General features: G+C 35.7%; 2 protein-coding genes across 10 annotated transcripts; one reads left to right on the forward strand and one right to left on the reverse strand.

Moving 5' to 3' along the window:
• The first annotated feature begins 9,543 nt into the window (after window positions 1–9,543).
• Window positions 9,544–18,270, forward strand: LOC120266934. Of its 9 annotated transcripts, none has more exons than XM_039274589.1 (6): window positions 9,544–9,724; window positions 10,137–10,199; window positions 13,607–13,786; window positions 13,865–13,914; window positions 14,745–14,995; window positions 17,020–17,334. In XM_039274589.1, exons 5-6 carry the CDS (start codon window positions 14,746–14,748, stop codon window positions 17,055–17,057), a joined length of 288 nt encoding a protein of 95 aa, XP_039130523.1. In that variant the 5' UTR covers window positions 9,544–9,724; window positions 10,137–10,199; window positions 13,607–13,786; window positions 13,865–13,914; window position 14,745; the 3' UTR covers window positions 17,058–17,334. The 9 variants fall into 9 exon arrangements, 7 of the variants coding, with proteins under 7 accessions (XP_039130523.1, XP_039130525.1, XP_039130521.1 ...); XM_039274591.1 differs by having other exon boundaries at window positions 13,868–13,914; XM_039274587.1 differs by having other exon boundaries at window positions 13,607–13,769.
• Window positions 18,271–20,760: 2,490 nt separating this feature from the next.
• On the reverse strand, window positions 20,761–22,102 carry LOC120266933 (auxin-induced protein 22D-like). Its single transcript, XM_039274585.1, has 4 exons — window positions 21,765–22,102; window positions 21,449–21,657; window positions 21,270–21,357; window positions 20,761–21,167 (listed from the first exon to the last, which is right to left on the reverse strand). Exons 1-4 carry the CDS (start codon window positions 21,965–21,967, stop codon window positions 21,092–21,094), a joined length of 576 nt encoding a protein of 191 aa, XP_039130519.1. The 5' UTR covers window positions 21,968–22,102; the 3' UTR covers window positions 20,761–21,091.
• Window positions 22,103–22,598: the final 496 nt, after the last annotated feature.

The following is a 22,598-nucleotide window of genomic DNA, read 5'->3' on the forward strand; positions in this document are numbered from 1 at the left end:
TTTTTTTTTATATATATAAAGTATTTATTTTGCAATTTTAAAACAATAAATAAATAAATAAATAAACCTTTTTTTCCCATCAAAATTTTATTCTTGTTATTCTATTTTCTGAAAATTCACTTTAATTGTGAAATATCTATGTCTATAGAGCATCGAACATTTACGAATGTTCTTGCCATTATTATAAACAGTGTTATTGTGTTTATTAATAATACAATGAAAAATATGATGCACAGTATTTTTTTATTTTTATTTTAATAATATAGAAAACGCATCCAAATGTCTTAATCATTCCACCATTGCCACTATTATTATAATTTTTCATAGCTCAGATAGAGATGACAATGGGGCGGGGCACACCCGCCCCGCTTCCCGCACGTTATTTTTTTAAGTTTTCAATACCATAACCTACCCGCTGATTTTTAGTTTATTTACATCAATAATTACAAAATATATAATACCATATTAAATAACAAATGGTACAAATCATATAACAACACAACAAGACCATTCACCTCAAATTGTAAGTAAATATTACAACAATTAAGTCAAATAAAAATATCAAAAACATAGTCCAAAACACCAAGTCCAACAACCCATTACTTACTAATAAAAATACCAAAAACATAACCATACAAAAGCAACTAATCAAAACATTAATACATAAATTTAAGCAAAATACATAACTAGTGTATATAATCTTATTTACTTTGATTTATAATGTAAGAAATTTTAAAATTATATGTATATATTAATATATATAGGGGTATATATGTAATTTTTTAGCAGGGCGGGGCAAAGTAATACCAAACCCGACCAGACCCGGCCCCGCCTCTCTCGTCCCCTGATTTTAACCAAAAAAAAAAAACCGCTCTGTTTGGGGAGGATCAGGTAGGAAACCACAGGTTGGATCAGATTTTGCCATCCCTATGCTCAGATCCATTGGATGTTTATTAAAATTGACGATAATATTTGATGTCATGGCATATGTCTGTTTGATAGAATGCGGTTATATAAGGCTTCAAAAATCAATTTGTGTTGTCTCACATCCCATTGACATATATTGTTACTGTTGGACTGATTAAATGTTATTTTATCAAGAAAAAAATTAATTCTTAAGTAATTTTTTTAGAGAATAAGATAATATATATACAATTGATATTATATATTGACACATATTAAAAATTTGAATATGTAATTTAATTATAATTTGGTTTTTTAAGAACAGGGTATCCAATTAAAGATAAACTCTATTTACTAATAAATTTTTAAAAGAGATGAGTCATTTTAGTTCAACTTGTGTTTAGGTTAATACTTTGGTTTTAATTCACTCAAGCTTGTGAGATTAATAATAAGTTTAACTTGAGTGAAGATTTGAAGCTTGATTATTAGATTAGTAAGAGATTAAATTTCAATTGTTGCCTAGCTCAGTGAATTGTTACTTAAACATATTTAGGGTTGATTGACAATTCCATTATGAGGTGGTGCTTTTCACATATCTTAAAAATAAAATAAAATAAAAATCTCCATTGGCACTTTCAATGTTTCAAGCTCGAGTGAATTTTTTGAGTGAGTACCAAGTTTTGTCATGTTTTAAGTTTGAACATTAACTTTCAATTTGTATTAAAATAAGCACAAAAATTTAATTATGTTTTTTCGGCAAGGCAATAGGTGGATTTCGGTCACAATCCAATGACATGGGCACAAAAAATGTGATGTAGAGGCCTAGGGACTTTATCAACCACTTGCCACCTCAGAGGCTTATACACCTGGCCTTTTGTTTTTCCACATGGATGCTCTTTTCTCCACTAATTCCCATCTCTCCCATTAACTATCGCTTCTCTCTCCACCAACCTCACCACACTTCTTGCCTCCCTTTTCCTTGGCGCCATGCACAATCCATCTACAAGTTTCAACAAATCAAATAGTCTCCCATGCCCTCTTTTCTAGCAACATCAAACGCCATGCGACCCAGCTTGTTATGTGTCTCCTTATTCCCCACACCACCATTACCTAGCAAGAGGTGCGCCATTTTCTCGTCCCCGCACGCAGTAGTGACATGCAACGGTGTATCACCTTCTTCACCACTACACAAATCCATTCTCGCGCCATTGGCTCTCAACAATCACACGCAATCCCATCTTCGCTCACACGCTGCAAGATGCAACGTCGTGCGCCCATCGCTCGTCACCACATTCACCTCCGTTCCTTTTAACAATGACCTCGTGACCTCCGTGTGCCCGATTGCCACAGCATGATGCAACGAGCGCTCGATGGATGCCAGCCGAGCTAAGAGTAACTCCACGATCAACGATTCCCTAAAGGTTGTTGCTTCCTCCATCGAAGTCTACCCAGCATAGTTAGCTTTCTCCAAGTTTGGTTCGAACTTGAGCAAAACATGAACCAAATCAGCCTGAGACCACGCGATCACTAAGGGAAGAGGTGAAAAAAAGGGGGAAGAAAGGAAAGAAGATGGTGATGATGTGGCAGTCACGTAGAGGAACAAAAGGCCAGGTGTATAAATAAGTCGCTAAGGTAGTAAGCGGCTAACAAAGCCCCTAGGCCTCCATGTCACATTTCTGGTGTCCTCGTCATTAGATTGTGACCGAATTCCCCCAATTGCCTCGCCGGAGAAACAAAATTAAAATTTTGTGCTCGTTTTGATATAAATTTAAAGTTAGTGCTCAAATGGCAAAGTTACCTCTTCACTCAAAAAATTTACTCTTTCAAGCTCAATACAAGTATTTATACACACAAATGGTACACAATATGATAGATTTTTTTATTAAAAAAAAACTTTTATTGATAACCAATAAAAAATTTATTAAATAAGTTATATATATATATAACGACAGGGTTTATAATTTTTTTTTTTAGATTTAGTTTTTTTATTAGAAAGGGTCAAGCTCTACAAGGCTTTGATAGCAGGATTCAAACTGGAAAGTAAATTTTTTTTCAAATCTTCAATTCTCAGTTGTTCATCATGAATCATCCTCTTTCGCCCCCTAATCTGAGAGTAGACGATTGCAAACGAACCAACCCTTTTAGCTCACATCGACTACGAGACTGGACCTCATCAAGCGGTGAAGCATCCTTCACCACTAGACCCGTCTTAGCGACACGCCTCCTCACCACTGCGTGAGCATATCGGCGCTGCTGAGAGTCGACGTGGGCACGACTGCAGCCCGGTGCGGCCGCAAAGGGCTCGACTGAGAGCTCGACCGGAGCTCGACCAGCCGGCTGCGGGTCCGGCAGCGTCCCGAGTGAAGCATCGCTGATCGATCGCCCGTCGACGCCCGATCGACCGGACTCGACGCGGCGTCAACTGCAACGATCGCAAAACGAATCCAACCCCTTTAGTCCCCACATCGACTACGAGATGGACTCCTCGTGTGCATATAAGCGGTGAAAGATCCTCACCACTAGACCGGTCTATGACGCTCACTCACTGCTGTGCATAACATTGTCCAATGTTATGCACACAAGTGGTGAGGAGAGCGTGTCACCAAAAGACCGGTCTAGTGGTGCCCCACATCGACTCTCAACGAAAGCACCATTGTTATGCACACAAGTGGTGAGGAGAGCGTGTCACCAAAAGACCGCCTAGTGCGAAGCGATGCTCACCACTTATACGCACACAAAGAGTCTCATCTCATACCGATGTGGGACTAAAGGTTAGTCTCATTTCGAATCATTACATTACCCCACCGATCAAGACACCGACGCCCTCGCTGGGCCCCGGCTAATCTCGGGCGCTCGACCAACAAGATTTCACCTGTGGCACTTCACTGCACCCTCAACAGCACCAACCACCTGGGTCGAACCCTCCCTCGGTCGAACCCTCTCGCGGCCAGCAGACCCGATCGAATCCCTCGACGAGTCGCGGCCCCACATCGACTCTCAACGAAAGCACCATTGTTATGCACACAAGTGGTGAGGAAAGCGTGTCACCAAAAGACCGCCTAGTGGGCGAAGCGATGCTCACCACTTATACGCACACAAAGAGTTCATCCTCATACCTGACGCGGACTAAAGTGTTAGTTCATTTGCAATCATTACAGAGAGTCCCCTATTTCGCCCGTTTCCCGCGCCGCTATCCATCACTATCTTCGGTCGCCGGTCGCCATCCGCCTTCGGGATCATCCTCTACTGCTCTGCCCTCCTTTGGTCGAGCTCGAACTCGAGCTAAGCCCAAGTCATTGACAACCCTAGGTATAGCCTAAAGTCCTTTTTCTCATTTTCTCGATAGCCGTAGCTTGGACTCACCTCGTCTTTTTCTCTCTTTCTCAGTAGATCTTCTTCAGCTTCAGTTCGGGGGTTGTTTCCTGTGATATCATCAGGTAAGCCTTGTCCCATTCACCTTAAATTTTTGGTCTTGTTCCCATACACATTAACTCCTTTTTATCTGCAATTCGATATTTAGTGTTTAGTGCAGTGGTAGTATATAATTTTTGCAATTTCCGTGGGGTTTGGTTTGATTCAATTTCTATAATTGTGCAGCAATTTATGATCTTACCTTAATCTTCTATCAGTTCACTGTTCTCTGTTTGTTCTACATATCTTTCTTCTTCTTCTTTTTGAATGCGTTACTGATGTTTGCATGGTTTATCTAGAGCTTGATTAACTCCCACGTTTAAGACTTTTGATTAGAAATTTACTATATTTTGGATTCGCTATTTCAGGTAATTGTGTGCCAGCTATGGCTTATGCTTTCTCTTTAATATTTTGGATTTTTATTTTATTTTTATATATAATCTAGTTCTGTTGTTTACATATCTTTGGAAAATTTTAATGGTTTATGTGACAGTTGGAAAAATCAAATTAAAAATCATGGCTTGCTCGAGTAAAAAGTTTGAAAATTTGTAATTGATTTTAATTCCTGAGTCTGCCACTCTGTCAGCACTAGTAAACATATTGAGAGTGACAAAATAGTTTATTTAATAGGTGTAGTTTGTTGTGAGGAGTTGGGATAAGGTTAAACGTTCATTAGTGTTTATCTCATTGTTTTTGCTATATTTGTTAAAATTGTCTCAATTTGGTATATTTCTAAAGTAACAAAGAAGATAATATTGAAATGTGAGTGTGATTGTTAAATCATAAGTGAGATGTTGAATAAGAATCCACAGCCTGCCGAGCACTGATTCTGTTTCCTTAATTTACTCTCTATGCAGTATGGCAAATGAAGATTCCAAGGACTTGCTAAAAAATGTGGATTGCTAAAAAAAAAAAGCTTTATAATGATCAAACGAGAGTCTATCATCCTCAATGCATGCATACAGATACTATAATTAAATAAACTAACTACCCTCTATATATTGTTGAAGAAAAAGAGCACGCTTATTAAGAAACTACTAGTTTATTAATTAGATTCAAGTGCTTATTAAGAAAAAGCATTCCTCAATTGTATTTAATAGGAAAAATTACTGTTTACCCCTCGATAATTTCAAAACTTCCCAAATGACTTCGTGAGTTTTTGCATACACCGCAGTACCATTCCTTTATTGTTTCACCTCCTTTTTACCCCATGCATTATGAAATTCCATCATCGCCTCTTAAACCTTTTTGCATACATTTTTCATTCTTTTTGCGATTTCTTTTTGCATGCACTCATTTCTTAAAACGTAGAGCTCATTTTTTAAACGAGAACTTATTTATTAAACGTAGAGTTCATTTATTAAACGTAGAGTTCATTTCTTAAACAAAAACTCATTTCTTAAACAGAAAAACTCATTTCTTAAACGAAACCTCATTTTTAAACATAAAACTCATTTTTTAAACTAAAAACATTAATATTTAAACAGGAAAAACAAATATTTACGTGATAAATTAATCCCCGGATATAAAAACCAATTAATCTTGGCCACTGCATACTATTTAAATAGAAACAACGATATTTAAGTACTTGTTTAAAGCGTGAAACGCTAATATATTAAAGCGAAAACATCGATAGTTAAACAAAGATAAACAAGCATATAAACGAGAACTCATTTCTTAAACGAGAGCTTATTTTTAAACATAGACCTCATTTTTAAACGAAAACCCTCATTGAGTAGGGACATTGAGTATCTCATCGTCACGATCTCGCGAACGCTGAGTCTGAGCTCCAGATCCGGGCGAGCGATCTCGAGGTGGCCTCGCCGTGTGGGGTCTTAAAGGAGAAATCTTTATCGGCGTTAGCGATCCGGTTGCGACGTTCCTCGGCGGTCGGAGTGGTGAGGTCTTCGGTGGCGACATCGGATAAAGACGAAAGTCGAACTCGAGCCGAACCATTCTCGATCGCGGAGACCGCATGACATGGATAGCAATAGGGTTAGGGTTGAGGGATCATTCCGAGGTTTGGATCCATGGTGCCTAAGTCGGTGCGACGGAACGGAGGGAGGAAGCGGCGCCGATGAGGGTTCGATCTCGCCCGTCTTCGTCTTACGTCTTCCCACGTCGTCGACCTCATCTCTTTTCATCTTCTTCGTCAGTCGACCTCGGGGAAGACCGCATGCTCCTCGTCGTCGAGCGGAGGCATCGAAAGGTTGCACTCAGTACATATTTAAATAGAAACAGCGATATTTAAGTACTTGTTTAAAGCGTAAACGCAATATATTAAACGAAAACATCGATAGTTAAACAAAAGATAAACAAGCTATAAACAGAGAACTCATTTCTTAAACGGAGAGCTTATTTTTTTAAACATAGACCTCATTTTTTTAAACGAAACCCTCATGAGTAGGGACATTGAGTATCTCATCGTCGCCGATCTCGCGCGAACGCTGAGTGCTATGCTCCGGATCCGGGCGAGCGATCTCGAGGTGGCCTCGCCGTGTGGGGTCTTAAAGGAGAAATCTTTATCGGCGTTGGCGATCCGGTTGGCGACGTTCCTCGGCGGTCGGAGTGGTGAGGTCTTCGGTGGCGACATCGGATAAGACGGGCTGAACATGAACGGAACTATTCTCGATCGCGGAGACCGCAACATGGATAGCGATAGGGTTAGGGTTAGGGATCATTCCGAGGTTTGGATCCATGGTGCCCTAAGTCGCGACGAGAACGGAGGGAGGAAGCGACGCCGATGAGGGTTCGATCTCGCCGCCTTCATCTTCGCCTTCATCGCCTTCCCTCGCCGTCGACCTCATCTCTTTCATCTTCTTCGCCGTCGACCTCGGGAAGACCGCATGCTCCCTCGTCGTCGAGCGAAGGTATCGAAAGGTCGCACCTTTTTCTCCTGCAAGATCGAGATCTAGATCGAAAGTGGAGATCAAAATTCTAGGGTTCAAATCCCATTTTTTTCATCGCAACGTGATCTGTGATTGTGAGCACGCATGCTTTGTCTCACCTGCCCAAACCTTTAATCGCAATAAAAGAGATTTTGGGGTGATAAATACACCACAAAAAAACTCATTTCTTAAACAGAGCCCTCATTTTTAAACAAAAACCTCATTTCTTAAACAGAAAACTCATTTCTTAAACAGATACCTCATTTTTTAAGCAGAAAACTCATGTCTTAAACAGAAAACTCATTTTTTTAAACAAAAAACTCATTTTTTTAAATAGAAAACTCATTTTTTTAAACAGAAACTCATTTTTTAAACAGTAACCCTCATACCTCATATTTTTAAATAGAGCTTTCATTTTTAAATAGAAACTCATCGCACCCAAGGGCATTATAGTCAAACCCTGTCACACTTGCCACAACTTCCCACGCAAGGGACAATTTCGTTCAAAATATTTCCAAATTAACTCTATCAATCAATGTTAGATATTTGGGGGGTTTAAAAAATCATTGTATTCAAAAGGAAGGGATTTTTGGGGAGTGCAAAACTAACGGGGTGTTTTTGGCAATATCATGAGCAAAAAGTATGCATCTTCCAAAGAAGTAAAGTAACCCTCAACCATATATCCAAAGCATTCCTCAAGTGTATTTAATATGCTAAAATGAATGAAAGGAACAACACAAATTATAATTGCTAGAAAGACATCAATACCAACATTTTAGCAGCATAGTAGACTTGAAGAAAACTATTTATTATTTACTTGAGAAATTAATAACAGGCAGCTTCCTAGCATGCATGAAATAAACGAATTTTAGAAATCAACAAATTACTGCAGGTTACATAATATATATATATATATATATATATAATATAATCCGTAATTAGAACTCAACATAACTAATAAAAAATACAAAGAAAGATAACCAATTATGATGTTTATTACCTCAAAAAAAAAAATTATGATGTTTATATATCACTATCATAGACCAACAACAATTATCAATTTGGTCTTTAGTGATTTTTGTTTAATCAACTGCATTAGAATTATCACTGAACCTATAATCATCTATTTCTTAATATTAGTTTCAATTTCTGTTCTTCCGTTTATACAATTTTTTTATGAATAATACCATGCAAATTATATTATCCTCTCCTCTCTTCACCTTAACCACACCCGATATATATATATATATATATATATATATGGTGAAGGTAAGGCCAATAATACAAATTAAGCACTATTACTACCAGAAATATTCAAACTAATACAATTATTATCAAATAAAAAGGACCAACTCTTACTGTAAAATTTGTAATGCCTACACGAAATGTACCATGAAGATCATAAGAAGGAGAGTATGGAAAGGACAATAAAAATAAAACAAGGTGCATTCTCTCCACCCAATCATTAAAAAAAAATTGACAGTATAAATGGGACCATTAATGGAAAAAAAAAAACAAAAGAGAACAAAAATAATAAGCTAGAATCATCTCATGAATCACTGGTAAAAAGAAATAAACATAGATGAAAGATTTAATAGAGCCCTTAAATAATAAAATTATTCCACTTTTTTGTTAACCATATATATATATATATACAATTAGTATATTTAGGGGACAATTTAGGCTTGGATAATGTGCTTCACCATCACCATGTGCTAAGGTGGAGAAGATGGTGAAACAAAGGTCTTGGATGCCATCTTTGACCACTATTCATGAGTATTCAAGATTTTGTTTTATATTTATAGTTCCTATAAATTGAAATAAACTGACATTTTAGTTTTTAAGTAATTTAAATTACATTACCAATTCAATTAACTAAATAAAATATTTTCTAAAATAATATAACATCAATTATCTGTAAATCCAAATACATCATGAATTTATTTTTTGCTGTTAGTGTATAAATGGCACTTGAAATCTTGAAGTTATGTATATATATACATACTCTTTTAAATATTATGATATTTACTTTTGCATTTTAAAATATAAATATTTATAACATGATTTTATATTTTAGAAAATATATATATATTATAGTTATTCTGTGAGTGTATATATATGCTAAAAAAAATCCAAATTGTATAGTATTTCAAGCTTCAAAGTGAACTGTATAATTTTGACCATTCACAGGGGTGTCAGCGCAAACGGAACCAAAACTCTATATATCCGACCGTTGATAACCGATCGGACGGTCAGGATAAAAGAATAACACAAAAGTAAACTAACGTATGAAGAATCACACGTTGATGAACGGTTTAAAAATATTATAAAAACAAACACTCCATCGTGGCCGCACATCATTGGGCCTTCGCGTATCTTCTTTCCTCTCTGCCAATCTCCTTCTTGCCCTCATTTTCTCGCCCGTCTAGGGTTCTAAATTCATCGTCTTTTTCCCTCTTTCGATCGGATCTCGACGCATCTGAAGCCTGGATTGTGTGGTTTGTCTTTGGTTGGAGTGTCCGGTGAGTTTTTGTGTTGGTTTTTGCTTGGATTTTGATGTTTTCTGGGTTCTTGGCTTAGGGTTTTTTCTTCTGCTAAGAATCTTATGATCTGGTGCTTTTTGGACTTTGGTTTATGATATTCTTTTTGTTTGTGTGAGAATTGTTTGATTTTTTTTCCTGAGGTCGAGGTTTTTGGATTAGGGCTTGATGGATCGGGGTTTGGTTGGAAATCAGTTTACTTTCTTGGATTTCTCTTTTGATATCCAGATCTTTGCCTTTCCATTAAAAATACACGTTTTGATTCGCCGGTGTTTTATGTGTTTAATGTTTGGGTTTGATTCCTTCCAGTTGGATTGCACGATGATGATAATGATATTTTTCACTGGAAAAAAGAATTCTATTTGTCACTTAATTATGGTTTGGCATGATGCAGGTTTGGAAATTTTGGTTGTCAGTGCAGTGGCGCTTACATTTCAGCATCGCCATCCTTGAATAGGTTTGTAATCTTAAGCCATATGTTTTCTTTATAACAAGAAATTTGCTTTGATGCTTTTAAATTTCAAATGCTAACCATGCTCATTGGATTATCTAGCCTCTCTGAGGTTATGGATTAGTTTTTGTGTGTGTGTGTGTGTGTTGTATTGTTTAGACACTTGATATTGGATCATTGTCAAATATAGTTTATTTTATTAGTAAAATGTGAAATATTTCATTCTTAGACATGTTTACGAATGTTAAGTTTATGCACCGGATCATCAGCTATTTTTAGTTACTTTGACTAGAAAAACTAAAGTGCCTGCAACAAGATTAGTCAGATAGCTAGAATCACTACCTGTGCCCTCCCCTCTAATTGATGACAGAAAGTATTATTTGTAGTGCCACGTGGAAGTGTGTGATAGTAATTGATGGCCCATCCACATAGCTGTTATTTAAAGTGAACAGCTATGTGACCAGTTATTTTTTTATGAGAATAACATGCACAGTTAATGATTAATACAATTGGGGAGCGGCCAGGTAGGACTACAGTCACGTAGGCAGTTGTATATATATATTAAGATTAAATGTTCACTTTAATATTCACGTGGCATCATAATCTTAATATATATATACATATATATTTTATTTTAATAATATAGAAAACACATCCAAATACCTTAATCATTCCACCATTGTTACTATTATTATAATTTTTCATAGCTCAGATAGGGATGACAATGGGGTGGGGCGTCCCGGCCCGCTCACCTCATACTTTGGCCCGCTCCCTGCCCGTTATTTTTTTAAGTTTTCAATACCATAACCCACCCGCTGATTTTTAGTTCATTTACGCCAATAATTACAAAATATATAATACCATATTAAATAACAAATGGTACAAATTATATAACAACACAACAAGACCATTCACCTCAAATTGTAAGAAAATATTAGAACAATTAAGTCAAATAAAAATATCAAAAACATAGTCCAAAACTCCAAGTCCAACATCCCATTACTTACTAATAAAAATACTAAAAACATAACCATACAAAAGCAACCAATCAAAACATTAATACATAAATTTAAGCAAAATACATAACTAGTGTATATAATCTTATTTACTTTTATTTATAAAGTGAGAAATTTTAACATTATATGTATATATTAATATATATAGGGGCATATATGTAATTTTTTAGCAGGGCGGGGTTGGGTGGGGCTGGGCGAGGCAAAGTAATACCAAACCCGCCCCCGTCCCGCCTCTCTCGTCCCCCGATTTTCACAAAAAAATGGCGGATCAAGTAGGAAACTACGGGTTGGTACGGATTTTGCCATCCCTATGCTCAGATCCATTGGATGTTTATTGAAATTGACGATAATATTTGATATCATGGCATATGCCTGTTTGATAGAATGCGGTTATATAAGGCTTCAAAATCAATTTGTGTTATCTCACATCCCATTGACATATATTATTACTGTTGGACTGATTAAATGTTCTTTTATCAAGAAAAAATTAATTCTTAAGTAATTTTTTTAGAGAATACGATAATAAATATACAATTGATACTATATATTGACACGTTAAAAATTTGAATATGTAATTTAATTATAATTTGGTTTTTTAAGAACAGGGTATCCAATTAAAGATAAACTCTATTTACTTATAAATTGATAAAAGAGACGAGTCATTTTAGTTCAACTTGTGTTTAGGTTAATACTTTGGTTTTAATTCACTCAAGCTTGTGAGATTAATAATAAGTTTAACTTGAGTGGAGATTTGAAGCTTGATTATTAAATTAGCAAGAGATCAAATTTCAATTGTTGCCTAGCTCAGTGGATTGTTACTTAAACATATTTAGGGTGGATTGACAACTCCATTATGAGGTGGTGCTTTTCACATATCTTAAAAATAAAATAAAATAAAATAAAAATCTCCATTGGCACTATCAATGTTTCAAGCTCGAGTGAATTTTTTGGGTGAATACCCGAGTTTTGCCATGTTTTCAGTTTGAACATTAACTTTCAATTTGTATTAAAATAAGCACAAAAATTTAATTATGTTTTTTCGGCAAGGCACTCGGTGGACTCCGGTCACAATTCAATGACATGGACACTGAAAATGTGATGTAAAGGCCTAGGGACTTTATCAGCCACTGGCCACCTCAGAGGCTTGTACACCTGGCTTTTTGTTTTCCCCCATTGATGCTCTTTTCTCCACTAATTCCCAATCTCTCCCATTCACTGTCGCTTCTCTCTCCACCAACCTCACCACTCTTCTTGCCTCCCCTTTTCTTGGCGCCATGCATAATCCATCTCCAAGTTTCAACAAATCAAATAGTCTCCCATGCCCTCTTTTCTAGCAACATCAAATGCCGTGCGACCCAGCTTGTTCTGTGTTTCCTTCTTCCCCACACCACCATTACCTAGCAAGAGGTGCGCCATTTTCTCGTCCCCGCACGCAGTAGTGACATGCAACGGTGTATCACCTTCTTCACCACTACACAAATCCATGCTCGCGCTCGCGCCATTGGCTCTCAACAATCACAAGCAATCCCATCTTCGCTTGCACGTTGCAAGATGCAATGCTGTGCGCCCATCGCTCGTCACCGCATTCACCTCCGCACCTTTTAACAACAACCTCGTAACCTCCGTGTGCCCGATTGCCACAGCATGATGCAACGAGCGCTCGATGGATGCCCGCTGAGCTAAGAGTAACTCCATGATCAACGATTCCTTAGACATTGCTTCCTCCATCGAAGTCTACCCAGCATAGTTAGCTTTCTCCAAGTTTGGTTCAAACTTGAGCAAAACATGAACCAAATCAGCCTCGAACTTGAGCAAAACATGAACCAAATCAGCCTGAGACCACGCGATCACTAAGGGAAGAGGTGAAGAAAAGGGGGAAGGAAGGAAAGAAGATGGTGATGATGTGGCAGCCACGTGGAGGAACAAAAGGCCAGGTGTTTAAGTCGCTAAGGTAGTAAGCGGCTAGCAAAGTCCCTAGGCCTCCATGTCACATTTCTGGTGCCCACGTCGTTGGATTGTGACCGAATCCCCTAATTGCCTCGCCGGAGAAACAAAATTAAAATTTTGTGCTCATTTTGATATAAATTTAAAGTTAGTGCTCAAATGGCAAAGTTACCTCTTCACTCAAAAAATTTACTCTTTCAAGCTCAATACAAGTATACATACAAATGGTACACAATAGGATAGATTTTTTTATTAAAAAAAACTTTTACTGATAACCAATAAAAAATTTATTAAATAAGTTATATATATATATATATATATATATATAACAACAAGGTTTATAATTTTTTTTTTTAGTTTTAATTTTTTTATTAGAAAGGGCCAAGCTCTACAAGGCTTTGATAGTAGGGTTCAAACTGGAAAGTAAATTTTTTTCAAATCTTCAATTCTCAGCCGTTCATCATGAATCATCCTCTTTCGTCTCTGATTGAGAGAGTGCCCTATTTCGCATCCTGCGCTATTATCCATCACTATCTCCGGTCGTCGGTCGCCCTCCGCCTTCGGGATCATCCTCTATTGCTCTGCCCTTCTTTGGTCGAGCTCAAGCTGAGCCCAGGTCATTGAAAACCCTAGGTGTAACCTAAAGTCCTTTTTCTCATTTTCTCGATAGCCGTAGCTCGGACTCACCTCGTCTTTTTCTCTCTTTCTCAGTAGATCTTCTTCAGCTTCAGCTCGGGAGTTGTTTCTTGTGATATCATCAGGTAAGCCTTACCCCATTCACCTTAAATTTTTGGTCTTGTTCCCATACACATCAACGCCTTTTTATCTGCAATTCGATATTTAGTGTTTAGTGCAGTGGTAGTATATAATTTTTGCAATTTCCATGGGGTTTGGTTTGATTCAATTTCTATAGTTGTGCAGCAATTTATGATCTTACCTTAATCTTCCATCAGTTCACTGTTCTCTGTTTGTTCTACATATCTTTCTTCTTCTTCTTCTTTTTGAATGCGTTACGGATGTTTGCATGGTTTATCTACAGCTTGATTAATTCCCACGATTAAGACTTTTGATTAGAAATTTACAATATTTTGGATTCGCTATTTCAGGTAATTGTGTGTCAGCTATGGCTTATGCTTTCTCTTTAATATTTTGGATTTTTATTTTTATTTTTATTTATAATCTAGTTCTGTTGTTTACATATCTTTTGGAAAAAAATTTTAATGGTTTATGTGATGGAAAATTAAAATTAAAAATCATGGCTCGCTTGAGTAAAAAGTTTGAAAATTTGTAATTGATTTTAATTCCTGAGCCTGCCACTCTGTCAGCACTAGTAAACATATTGAGAGTGACAAAAAGAGTTTATTTAATAGGTGTAGTTTGTTTTGAGGAGTTGGGATAAGGTTAAATGTTTCTCATTGCTTTTGCTATCTTTGTTAAAATTGTCTCAAGTGGTATATTTCTAAAGTAAAAAAGAAGATAATATTGAAATCAATGAAATGTGAGTGATTGTTAAATCATAAGTGAGATGCTGAATAAGAATCCACAACCTGCCAAGTCCCTGATTCTGCTTCCTTAATCTCTCTCTATGCAGTATGGCAAATGAAGATTCCAAGGACCTGCTCAAAAACATGGATTGGAAAACCATTGGCAATTCTTCTACCAGTGCTGCAACCGAAGTGGTCACAAAGAAGCGACTTCCAAAAAGGATAAGGCAAGTCCCAGACTATTATTTTCTTCCACGGCAATCATTACCTTCAGCTATTGCCCTGTATGGTGCAATTTGTGCTGCTGGCGTTGGTGCAGGAATGCTGTTGGAGGTTTGGATAAAGAAAAAGATCCGAGGTGAGTTTATTCTACATGTAGCATTTGTTTGTATGAAGTTAGTGGTAACAATTCGTGCTCCTAAATTGTCCTCTGTATTTACTGTATGCTACCTAATGAAAATATTGGTACATTAAGCTAACATTCTTTTAGATCCTAAATCTTACCAATGCCATCAAGGCAGTGAGGCAATTCCTAGACGCTTTAATTGTTTTTGCAGACCGGCTGGTGAACTAATTGCAAAAAAATTAAAACAGATATTATTTTAAGATAGTATTGCTGAATAAACAGTATATTAATTTTATAAAAAATCAACAAAATACATACTGTAGTTTAAACTAAAAAATGGTCAATCTAAAGATTAAAGTCATGCATGATTAAGAGATTAGTTTATGCGTGAAAATATAACTGTGAATGGGATTACACTGAGGTTGACAAAAATGGGAATGTATATATATAAATTTGGGTGGTTTGATCGCCAGGCGCCCAGGCGCCTAGGCTCAACGCTAAATCTCCTTAGCGCCTCTAAGGGTCTAAGGCAAGGTGTTTTTAGTCAGGCGAGGGTTTTTTGTGCTTTTTTGCACTTTTTTTTTAATTCAAATAAAAGAACGCCTTATTGAAAAAACTGTTGGTCTTTAGGAAAGACAGATGCAAATTTAGATGAGGCAGAAAATGATTTAGTGTTTGAAGATGATAAACTGACTTGGGGTGTAGTGGCAAGTGTTGTTGGTCTTGGAGAACCATCAAGACGAATTAGATTGCAATCAAAATCTAGAAGAAAATTTCCAGTTGTTGAAGAGGAAGATGACAATGAAGTAGAGCATGATGTAGATGGCTATGATTCTGAAAAAGGAAAAGAAGATGAAAATATGAATTTAGAGTTTGACATTAATGATGATGATTATTAGTTGTTTATGATTTTAGGAATAAAATTTTGACTATAAGATAAGACAAGTTTGTTTATATTAGAGTTTAAGGCTTTAAGCTTTTTATTTGTCTATCATATACCATATATATATATATTCTTTATATGTGTGAGCCTTACTTTGATCAGGCGCGCGTTTTTTTTTGCGTTTTGCGCCTTGGGCGATATAAGGGTCCTAGCGCATTGGGTGTGCTTTGTGCCCTTAACAACATTGTGATCGCCTTGATTGTTTTTGTGTTGAGTTGGTCACATAATTGGGTTTGCACTTTAAACAGGATTGATCAGATAACTAGTTTGATAATCTTACTTGATCTTGGTTATTTTGATTGTCATCAAGGTCAAGTTTGTTATTGACTAGCACAATTTATAGCTTTACTCAGCTTGGTCATTTTTGTGTCTTATCAACTAACTTCATTATGGCTTTACCATTTGGATTTTTACCAACTAGGATTTATAACTTTATTTGGTCTTGGTCATTTTGATTATTATGAAGTTGGGTTGATCATATTACTTGATTGATTACTTTATCTTTGCTTGATCATATAGTGTATTGGAGTTATTTTATAACACAGTGTATTTTGTTGAGTTGGGTTATGCTTCACTAGGACTTGTTGGTCCAAATTAAAATAATTAGAACTAATAGACCACAATGCATGCCAGGTGGTCATTAATAGGCCAGGAACTGGCCGGTACACTAGGTTGCCAATTTGATGCTTATTGACTAATTGCCTATTTGATTAATCTCTCTCATGTCTGGAAACTACAGTCTTCATGCCTAGGTAGGCTTCTTTAATAGCACTTATCTAGCCACCTTTCATGCCAATCATTCTATGTATTTGATTAGTCTTCTGGGTCTGTTGTTTCTTTAGTTCAAAATGCATTGTGGAAATTGCTTGTGTAATTGCTTGGTGAATTCGGTCTATCAATGGACTGTATTCACCAGCTGGCTCTCAGACTGTCAACTGCTGGGTTCTCATAGAATTTGCATCTCTATTGAACTTGTCTTATATTGCTAGAAGAATATGGTTGCTACCTGTATTATTCATGATGATAATTTAATTATTATAATTACCTTTTCTTTGTATTCCCTCATTTTATGATCAAAATTCACTGTATGCAGAGGATGGTGGCGTCATTTTTGATTTGGACAAACACTGAGCGGAGAATTGGATGCTTTAGACATTGTTTGCCAGATTTCTAGTGAAGTAGTAGCCCACAAATTATTGGCTTTCAGATCCTTCTTGTTGATAGCATTTGTAAGTTATAAAGTTCCTGTATCTCTATTTGAAATGTTCAATTCCCCATTGATACATATTGTTGTGGTTTCGGCACCTTAATCATGCTAAACCGCATTAAGGCATGGGATTTTGGAAATCAGAAAATGAATCTTTTATTTCTGCATAGTTGTTGGTAGGCTTTGGGAGCCATTATCTTTGATTCAATGCTCTTTTGTGGATATTCAAATTTTACCCATACATGATAGATTCCAAATTTCCAATTTCATTGTATCTGTACTTACATCCAGGTCTACCTATCTCATTGTGTATCTATACATTAACCCCCGCCTATTCTGTAATGATTCTTTTTTATTGTTTTGGACTGGCAGCCCTTGGCATGTTGGTTGATTAATTTTTTATTTCTTGCATTTTTTTCAACTTCATCCCTACTTAAAAAGATTTCCAAACCATAATGGCATGTGGTTTTGGACAACCTACCATTTTTCTTTGTATCCTATGCACCAATCAAGATAGCCAAAGCTTATATTCAACTAATAAATTAAATCAAAGGATCAGCTAGAAAGAAATAATACCCTAAATAATCATTTTTAACAATTTATTAATCATTGAGATGTTAGGGTTTCATGTTATTTATTTATGTATTTCCATTCAAGTTTTGCCTTTATGCAAGGTATACTTTGCAAATTGTAAGGGTTTCCTAGTAATTAACAAATAAAAACTAAAATATGTGGAGTTTGTGAAAAGCAAGTCTTTCAAACAGCCCTAACCTTGACAAAGGTTTCCTTATCTAGAATGAGCATACCATAGGAACTTTGTAATTTCTTTTCTTACAGTAAAAACAAGTAAATTGAGTAGTCCTGTAAAGATTATTCTCACGGCATTTGTTAAATCATCAGTGTATGAATTTGATCTTTTTGTCCATTTCTTCTTGTTTCTGTCTGAACTGCTAGCCCGGGAACAAACTCTTGACAGGTAAAAAACTTGGTTTGATGAGGATGGTTCTTGGGAGCTTCCTGTAAAGTAAGTTTTAATGTTTTTTGACATTTTATGGAACATATGCTTATGCTTGTCTTCATTATGTGCTTGTCTTCATTATGTTCAAGTTTGCAAGGACAAACAATAAATTGGTATAAAGAGGTTTGCAATTTCCAGTAAATTTCTGCATTCAACTTCATCACATTACAGGTGTGATTCTTGTCAGTTCGGAATTATAGAAATAAGGTTTCGACACTTATTAGAGCCAGTTTAATTAGTTTGTTTTGAATGTGTTTTCTTTTGAACCATGATGGATTATATAATTGATTGAACTTTGTTAAGATTGAAACATCATGATCTCTGAAGAAACCATCAGCTGAAATAAGATTTAGGGTCATTCATGGTTCCTTGTGATAAGGCCATTGTTGTGATTACTATTTTCCGCACTGTCCTAAAGTAGGTCATATGATTATCTTTGGTGGAAGGTCCATGAAAAGCAGTTAAGAGGGTAGACCCACAGTTTGGTGGGTGCATCAAGTCATGTCCCTCACCACTGGGGTGGAAAGAACAGAGTGCCAAGTGGACCTTCCCAACTTCATAGTACTTGCCATCATACCATGAATTGTTGAGAGTGGGTGTACACTTGTATCCAAATAACTTCAACCAAACTTTCTACACAACAATCAAAATGATGATGCTGCTAACTCAAGCACTTGTCTTGCTTCTAGTTTGTGTTTTCACTCAGCATGGTATACATTTAAGTTACTTTCCAGATATGATGTTTTAAATCCCACAAGAGAATAATAATAATAATAATAATAATTATTATTATTATTATTATAGGTTTCAAGTTTTCAAGTGTTTTAGATTAATGAGCATTTGGTGCTGTAGATCCTGAGTCTTGTGAGGGCAATGTTCCACCAAAGTGGACTCCTTTGTGAGTATAGTGTTGCACCGGTAAATAAGATATTTGGGGAAATGTGCTTGTGGACAGGGCCATAGTCTTTTCATTTGTACTTTTGTTGTTTTCGTTATTTTGTCTTTTTTTATTTTTTAACTTTTCTTTTTGGTAGATTTGATTTATCTATTATAATATATATATATATATATATTATTATTTTTATATAAATTAAAATTTAACTATACCAAAGTAGATCTGACTAGCAAAATATTTATTATGAAGAAATATGTTTTTTTTTTTGTTTTTTTTTATAAATGTGAATGAGTTAGTGTCAGGGGAGTACACGAATTTTTTAAATATATCATGCATTTTTACTTTGTATTACAAGAGATTCAACCCTCAAAAGATTTTTAGTGCCAAAAAATTGTTGGCAATGGAGATATGGAGACGTATCTTGCAAATTGCTTAAATGTTTATTTTCATTTCAATATGTTTGACTTATTCACTTCATATCTGAAAATGATGTGATTGTCGCTAGCATACTATTTGAATTATATTATTATTTAATTTATTTTTTCAGCTAATTAGGAAGTTAAGTTTACTGTTGAGTGGGGATGGTGACATGCTCCATCTAGCTAATTTATTCTTGAACTGGATATATATATATATAAACATCCATCAACAATTAGATTTTAATCCAACTCAACAATTGTACATCTGCAATGAACAGTATTATTATTATTATTATTGTACAATAAATTGTGTTATTATACAATTAATCGTTCAACTCTATTTTATTAGGTCTACAACAACTATTAAAAACCAAAATTTTAAACTAATCAATCTCATTAAACCTTAATTAATATTCACTATAGCTATAAGAAAGAACAAAAGGGCAAAAAACAATGTGCTTTTTTTAAAAAAAATAAATATGGATAAACCACGGCTTTATTGAATAAAAAGAGACAGTGAAATGTGTTTTGGCACATACCAAGATAAAGAAATGGCTTTTTTTTCTACTTCAAAAAAATAGCTTTTCTTTTTCCTTGTTCCTGAAGAAGGATGACCAACTGAGTTGTCTTCAGCCATCAGGCCCCTTTAAACATAATATTTAATTTAATTTTATAAGACCAGCATGTGTTTGTGTGTGTTTAGCAGCCGTGCCGACCATAATTCAGGTCAAACTAATTGTGATGTCCTTGATGACGTACATTTAAGTCAAATTAATCCAAACAGACTGGCGTCTTAGATTAATACTCTTTTACATTCTTGGCTTTTCTAATGGATTAATTAATGGTACCATTTCCAACCACCAAATATCATAACTTAGGTTTTATTAACATTTGAGTGCCTTCTTTTTCTTCATTCATAAGCATCACATGCTTCTTGTCGGACTTGTTTCCTTTTCAAATCTCATGTCCACCAAGAACTAATTGCAATATGAAATCAAGAACATGAAACAATATGCTCGGATCTTGTCAAGCTTCAAGTTTACAATCTAATATCCATTTATTATTGTTAATATTATTATATTATTTTTCCCTTGGAATCTCTTTTTCTATTATAGACAATGGACTTGCCAACAACCAGCTGCAACAACTAATTACAGAAGTGATCCATTGTGTCATTTATTTTAAAAAAATAAAATAAAATGTTTTGCAAGTTCCAAGAATAAATTATGTTAAATGTGAATAGAGGGTATGATTTATATTTATATATTCAGAAATAAATACACTGTACAATTGCATGAAAAAAAGCAAAAGATGTGTCTCTGTATGCAGTATCACATGGTATTGGATTCAAATGTTACAAATGAAGTCTAAAACAAAACTAGAAATTGATGCCATGCATGCAAGCATGCACTGCTACACAAGATACATGATTTCTCTTTTTCTTTCCTTTTGTTTGCCTTTTTCTGTTACACTTTGTTTCTTTTTGGTTGTGATCTTGTGATGATGCTCATCCTTTTTTTTTTCTTTTCTACTTCACATCCTGCTCTGCAGAACTTGGAAAACCAAGCAAAAAAACAGTTTTTTGTTTTTTTTGTTTTTTATCTCTCCAAATTTTATTATGAAAATTCATGAACTTGAACTCAATCCTCTTGCTTCAGTTCCTCTCATTATCCTCAACCTTTTGCAGGATGAGATGAACATCCTACATAAACCATACATAATAAATCAATTAACAAACATCATTAGAGATAATAACAATAAAATGTTAATAGTCTTATATATATCAGAGAAAAATAAAACTCACCCCCATGGAACATCTCCAACCAACATCCAATCTCCATCTTTATCTTCATAAGTGACTGCATACTCAGATCCATTTTGACCTTCCATCCCTGAAAAATCACCTAAAATTAATCAACAAAAAAAAAAACAACAATATTTCATGTGATAATATACTTATATCTTATTAGACATAACTCTCACCTAATGAGAAACACTTGAACATGTCTCCCAACCCTTCTCTAAGCTCATTATATCCTTTATAAACCTTAAGATCTATCTTTCTCAAGTAAGGAGCTCCATCCATGCTAACTTTCACATAAATTCCAGTGGTGGTCTCCTCCATCTCCTTCCTCGCTTGAAAGCTATTCTTCCGGTAAGATCGAATCGGCGGCCATCCAACCACTTGTGCTCTATCATATAATACAAAACACAACAACCCTATGTCAGACCTCACACAATTTAATTAACACATCTCTTAATCAATATCTAGTCAAGAATCAAGAATTATGAAACTCACTTTGCCACAGGTGGTCCTGTTTCATTGCCACCCTTAACCGAATCATCGATCTCCGATGAGCTAGATTTTGACAACGGCTCATCGGTCACATCAGTGAGTGTCCTCTTGCTACCTCTAGAGCTTTGATCAGTTCCCGGTAAGCCTAGAGTGAGCTCGGTTGCCTTAAAGTTATCGATATCGGTCTCGTAATTTCTTCCTTCCATTTTCTTCAACCTCAAAACACAAAATTAAGAAGAAGAAAGACTTGCCAACTATTAAAATGAGTTTGAAAATTGAAATGGTTTAGGGTTCCGGTGAGTGGTGGTGGTTGTTTTATAGGATAGTGTAAAGAAGAAGAAGAAAAGGGATTGCAAATGCATGGACTGAGGGAACATGCACAACAAGGATGGTCGTTGAGATGGGGAACAGGCCAATTGGGCAGTGTCCGGGCCGTAATTTGACAAGACCGGCCCGCTAAGGAAAACATATTGGGCTGTCATCGTGCGGTGGAGATTTGTTGAAATTGGGCCAGGATGTGGATGATCCGTTGGATTGAAGGAGCGCATGTGGGCGGGCCCCGCTTTCTGGGCCCCAATCGTGGAAGCATGTGATTGGCCCAGGCTTTCTGCCTTTTTTTTGGATCTTTTTAGTAGTGCGCGCACATGACTGGTTTCGCATATGTCGGTTTAGTGCGGTTACGGCAAAGTTTCATTAATTATAAAGTTGCACTTTTTTTGCTTTTTTTATTATTAATATTTATATAATAACCATTAAAATTTTGATATTTTATTTTTATCCTAGACACAAAATCGAATGTTTGAATATCTTTTAATTCAAATGTTGATTTGTGACTTA

Source organism: Dioscorea cayenensis, chromosome 8, assembly GCF_009730915.1.
Source record: "Dioscorea cayenensis subsp. rotundata cultivar TDr96_F1 chromosome 8, TDr96_F1_v2_PseudoChromosome.rev07_lg8_w22 25.fasta, whole genome shotgun sequence".
In the NCBI taxonomy this organism is placed as follows: domain Eukaryota; kingdom Viridiplantae; phylum Streptophyta; class Magnoliopsida; order Dioscoreales; family Dioscoreaceae; genus Dioscorea; species Dioscorea cayenensis.

Excerpts from the sequence above, each read along its gene's own strand:
- LOC120266934 (XM_039274589.1), top strand. The coding sequence starts at position 14,746 with ATGGCAAATGAAGATTCCAAGGACCTGCTCAAAAACATGGATTGGAAA. Across the intron at positions 14,996-17,019 it reads GATAAAGAAAAAGATCCGAG|AGGATGGTGGCGTCATTTTT; the intron begins GTGAGTTTATTC and ends CACTGTATGCAG.
- LOC120266933 (XM_039274585.1), bottom strand. The coding sequence starts at position 21,967 with ATGGAAGGAAGAAATTACGAGACCGATATCGATAACTTTAAGGCAACC. Across the intron at positions 21,658-21,764 it reads ACAGGACCACCTGTGGCAAA|AGCACAAGTGGTTGGATGGC; the intron begins GTGAGTTTCATA and ends ATTATATGATAG. Across the intron at positions 21,358-21,448 it reads GTTCAAGTGTTTCTCATTAG|GGATGGAAGGTCAAAATGGA; the intron begins GTGAGAGTTATG and ends GTGATTTTTCAG.